This window comes from Piliocolobus tephrosceles, chromosome 15, assembly GCF_002776525.5.
Source record: "Piliocolobus tephrosceles isolate RC106 chromosome 15, ASM277652v3, whole genome shotgun sequence".
In the NCBI taxonomy this organism is placed as follows: Eukaryota; Metazoa; Chordata; class Mammalia; order Primates; family Cercopithecidae; genus Piliocolobus; species Piliocolobus tephrosceles.
Genome location: NC_045448.1, coordinates 90,472,340 through 90,477,501, shown reverse-complemented (window position 1 = coordinate 90,477,501; position 5,162 = coordinate 90,472,340). Strand labels below are relative to the sequence as shown.

General features: G+C 50.4%; 1 protein-coding gene across 10 annotated transcripts in view; it reads right to left on the bottom strand.

Moving 5' to 3' along the window:
- The window catches only part of THNSL2 (threonine synthase like 2), a 16,265-nt gene extending 12,522 nt beyond the window's left edge, over positions 1 to 3,743 (bottom strand). For 2 of the 10 annotated variants that reach the window (XM_023194886.2, XM_023194890.2), the window contains exons 1-2: positions 3,609 to 3,743; positions 675 to 909 (exon numbers count right to left, since the gene is read on the bottom strand). In XM_023194886.2, coding sequence (XP_023050654.2) covers positions 675 to 897 — 223 coding nt within the window. In that variant the 5' untranslated portion in view covers positions 898 to 909; positions 3,609 to 3,743. Of the gene's footprint in view, positions 1 to 674 lie in introns of all 10 variants that reach the window. The other 8 variants (XM_023194894.3, XM_023194896.3, XM_023194888.3 and 5 more) reach the window with 7 other exon arrangements.
- Between the last annotated feature and the right edge of the window lie 1,419 nt (positions 3,744 to 5,162).

The following is a 5,162-nucleotide window of genomic DNA, read 5'->3' as shown; positions in this document are numbered from 1 at the left end:
CAGACTGCATTTTAAGTGGTCCTTTCTCTTCCTCAACCCCAAACCACCACCATTACATTATGGATTTTGTTCTTGCTGTTTAAAGTGTGCTCATGGACCAGTAGTCTAGTATTATTTGGACCTCTGACAGAAATGCAGAATTCTCACTCCTATCCCAGACCCACTGAATCAGAATTTGGTTTTTAACAAGATCCCAGAGGGAATCTATAGGCACAGTACAGCTTAAGACAAGTTGGTCTGGGACAGTCTTGAAGTCCCTTCTGGAATTAACATTCAAAAAATAAAATAGCAATTTGGGGGTCTGGGTGCTTTACATGCAGGAAGGAAACACCTCAACATTCAAGTCACTCAAGATGATTCTAAAATCCCTAGTGTTGAAGAGGTTTTTTTTGAAAGAAAGAAAGAGAGGGAGGGAGGAAGGAAGGGAGGGAGGGAGGGAAGGGAGAAAGAAAGAAAGAGAAAGACAGAATGAAGAAAATTTCAACATTCATCTTCCTGGAGAAAGGATGAAATCTTTCGGAATATTTTCAATTCTGGGATTCTAGAGTCAGGAAAAGAAATAAAGTTTGAGAAACATGACTAGAGACTTCCTAGTGGTTTGGTGATGGATTTGCAATTCTGTAGACTGAGCTGGCAGGGGCTGGAGGAGTGGAAGTAGAGGTGGGAGTGCTCACCATTTAAGTCATCTTTCGGAATGAGCTCAGAGCCAATGAAGAGGGCGCACAGCTCCTTCACCAGGTCAGGATAGGAGAGTGTGCTCCACTGGCACAGGGTCTCTCTGTCCAACTGTGGGAGCTCTTCTGGCATAAAGAGGCCTCCATCGGGTGCATAGCCAGAGAAGAGGGCCCCCTCAAAGTTGACCCGTGGGGCTATGCCCCTGGTGCTGACGTACCACATGATCCTGGAGGCCTGCAGAGAGGACAGTCCCAGAGGCACCTGGTCTCCAAGCTCCCACACCCCATGGGGCAAAGCCAAAGCATACACAGTCTCACAGTTAGCCTCTGGACCACCACTCTCTGGGACACATGTCCCAGACCTAGAGATGGCAGTCCTGTCTCAAGTCTCATGCCAGCTTCATCTGCAACTGTGTAAATCATGATTCCATCAATCAAAATGAGGCTATTCCACTGACCTCCTGTCTTGAGGGAGAAGGTATCGGAGCATGCCTGCAAAAGAGAAAGCTTGGTCCTCACCAGTGAGAAAGGCGGCCTGGGGGTGGGGACAGATAATAGCAATAGTAGGCAACTACCAGCTTGATATCTCTCTAGCTAAGGTAAAAGGCCAACACACAGAGTTATATACCCCTTTCAGTGATGTCTGGAACCACTTCTGCTCACAAACCAAACACCTTAAATGGTTACTGGAAACATTGTCTACAGCCTAGTAGTTCTCAACTCTGGTAGCCTGTTGGAATCAACTTGAGAGCGTTAAAAAAAAAAAAAAAAAAAAAAAATACAACTACCTGAATCAATTAAATTAGACTCTAAATAAGAGGCTCCTCAAGAGAGTCTAACGTGCAGCCAGGGTTGAGAAGAGGGTGACCAGCTCATCCCAGTTCGCCCAGGAGTTTTCTGATCTTAAAACTGCAAGTCCTATGTCCTAGGAAACCCCTCAATCCCAAGCAAACTAAGATGGTTGGTCATCCTAGTGGATAACCAGTGTTCTACCTCTTAGCCTAATCCTATGACAGTTACAAGTGCTGACATGCAGTCTTTAAAACTAACTGGCCCTGCATGGACTGAGTTCTCTGGTTCCTGGGGAAGCCCAGGACACCTTAGGCCTAACTCTGGTCACACTTCCACATCAGTTACTTTCCCAGGAGCCAGATGTCATGTCAAGGAGCTGGGCTTGAACTCTGAACACCTTCCTCTGGATCATGACAGTGAATTTAGGGGCACTGGCTTCAAAGCACCACAGTAACTCTGGGGATGAATTTGACTAGACATAGGCCTCATTATTAGTTTGGACTTTCTGTGCCAGGGCAGGAGGGGAACCCCTGCCCTCTAAGGGCAAAGCCACCCAAAGCTCTCTACCTACATGAGGCCTATGAGCACTGACCTGGAGGAATTCTCATTTCCTAGTCTGTGGCTCTGACATCTGTGGGCCCAAGTGCAAGTCTCACGTGGGCTGCCACATGCCACTCTCTTAGCTACAAATATAAGTGTATCTAACTTAGAGACAGAGACAAGCTTGATCATACAAACCATGAATCTTTTGAACCTGATTATGCTGGGACAATAGTATAAGCCAGAACTGTCTCTGGCAACCTAGGACAAAAGGTCACCCCGTGTGGAAGTCCATGTCAAAGAGATGAAATCTGGGTAACTCCAAAAGTTAACTGCAGTGGATAAGCAAAGCAGACAGTATTTCACAAAACAGAACCAGGGTCGGGGGGCAGGTGTTAGCGGTGACCTCAATAAAGAGAGGAATTTCTGCAATTCTGTAGTAAGAGTTAGAGCCAACGCAAACTGCCCAAGACCCTGGAATAACAGAAAGAAGGCCTTCATAGGACCAGACTTAAATGCTACGCCTAAGCCCAAAGAACCCGTCGCAGGAGTGAGGGCAGGAGCAAGCAGGGCAATCAGGTACAGCAAAGGAAAGTATTTTTGGAATGCCCTTCCCTGGGTGGAAGGAATATCACACCTGGGGCACTGGGAAGGAGGATATGGAACAACTGTCCAGCAACAGAGGACAGAGGGGCTGGCGTGGGGCTCTGAGCAGGTCATGGAAGGAGCTGGCCTCATGAGCAAAGACCCATGCCCCTCATGCAACAGGACTGTCCCTGTTCTGTCCAATGCCCTCCAGGGGCAGCATTCCCATGCCAATTGAGCAAAGCTAAAGAGAAATACACATGGTTGGGTTCAACGTAAGCCAGAGGAGGAAACAGCAACCACAGGAGGTGGTGAAGTTGAAGAAGAAAACCAAGTGCTGTTGGTTGGGCTGCTCTGTGAGGCCTCCAAGCATGGGATGCAGACCCGGACCACGTGACTCCTGGGATTTTTATATTCTAATAATTTTCCCTCACGACTCCTCTGGACCCTATTCCAGAGTAGAGAAGGTCAGAAAAACTCTGACCAATAACCAGGATAAATAAACAATATGGAAAATAGGAGCAGCCCGAAGGCTGGGAACGAGAAGGTGGGTAGACGGCGCTCCTCAGGGAGGTGGAGGGGTTTTGTGAGAAGCGGTGGGGCAGGGCGGAGACTCGGACCCCAGGAGCCGACGGCACCCCTAGGGGTGGGGGCAGGCCCGGGGCTCTCTCAGCCCACGGTGCCAGTCATCCCGCCAAGGAGGGCCGCCTAAACCCTCAGGGGGCTCGCAGGCGCCTGAGGTTCCACTCCCTGCCCCTGAAAACACCACAGACTTCTGTTCCGGGTTTCTCCATTGACTGCCCACACCCCGCAGAAAACGCAAAGCATCAGAAACTCCACCACCACCCTCCCAGGTTCCCCCAAGTCCGAGCCCCGGAACCAAAGGTTCCAGAAACGGACGGGGCGACCGACGCGGGCCTGCTGGAGTCAGGGCTGAGCAGAGCCGCAAGAGCGTCCAGAGCTCGGAAATCTCGCCCGCTACGACCTCGGGTGGGCGGCAAGGTTGGCGCGCGTTACCGGTGCGGGGAGCGGAGCGCAGCAAGGATGCCCGGGCTGCGAACGTGAGCACTCCGCAGTCCGCGTCCCTGGCGGTGGGGTGGGGCTTCCGGTCGGGGCCGGAGCTATGGTTCTCAGCTCCCCGGAGGCAAGCACCTAGGGGTGGGGCGGGGAGCGGAGGGCGGAGCGCGGAGAGCGCGTGGGCCGCGGTGCGCGATCAGGGAAGTATCACCAGGGAAGCCCTGTGCCTCTCCCGTGGCCCGTTTTTTAAGGCGCTTTATTCACATTCAGCCTCGGAATCTTTGCTGCAAGGCTGTGAGTCCCACCAAACCTCATTTTTCAGTTTAGAAAATGGACAGCAAGGTGCAAAGAAGAAAGGCCCTGAGTTCCTTTAGGATTTTTGTCTCTCATCTGCAGCATCAGAGAGCTGGAGGGGATGTGAGCCTTGGTTAGTATGTTAGTATGCGGTTAGTATGCGGTTAGTATGTTACGACTTCAGAACCCACCAGATTGGTGACATCGGCTCAACTCCGAAAATTCTTTATAAAAAAATTTCAGTGGTTTTGGGGGGTATGAAAATTCTTTATATTTTTTGAGAAACACTTTTTGTTAAGCATGGGTCTATTCTAGGATAAAAGCCAGTCACCCCCATTCATTTTTTAAGAGGAAAATAAAGGCAAGAACTTGAAGGAAAAACAAAACAGCAACAACAACAAAAACGCCCTCTAGATATGCCCAAATGCCCCTGGATTCACAGTCAGCTCCTGGGGCCACCCACTGAAGCAAAATTAGAGGAGGTAGGCCAGAGAGGTTCGGGCAAAGGTTTAGTCCTGAGTGGGCCAGGTCACTCTGGCAGTCCCATCTGGGCCTCCAGCGACCCTCTCATGTTGCCTGTTTCTGCCTATTTCTTCCTCCTATCTCTGACATCCTCCTACACTTGTGGTTTCTGCTTACTCAACTTACCTGTTCTCCAAAATTCGGCCCATACATGGTGCCCTCTTGACATATCCACACAGGTGCATGCAGCTACCATGGACTGACCCTAGTCTGGGTGGGTCTCAGATTCTGGAAAGAGAGAGGGAGAGAGAGACTGGTCACTGCTCAGCTAATGGGATTGGCCTTCTTGTCCCAAGCTGGGGCTGAGGACTTGTCACAGAGTTCACACAGGGGTCAGAGGGGACATTCCAAGAGAGACGGGTATAGGCCAGGCAGGGACCCCCAAAGGGTTTTCATCCCCTCTGTCAGCTGTACTTAATCACTCAGAGGCCAGGGAAACTGAGGCCCATGGCAAAAATAAGATTCAGCAGCGTGTGTTACAGCACTCATGTGTGTTACAGACTCAACCAGTAGAGTCTGCATGAGGACAGATGCACCTTCCACGGACCTCTCCCACAAGCTCTCTGCCACAGTTACACAGGCCTGCAAACCTTTGTGATTCTGTGGGTAGGAGGAGTGGCCACAAACTGTTCTCTGAATTGTAGTTTGACTCCCCAGAAAAGAGAGGAGCAAAACGCTCAGGGAACAACAGGGTTCATTAGGAATCTCTGCCTGAGACTTAAAGAACAGGACAGACGC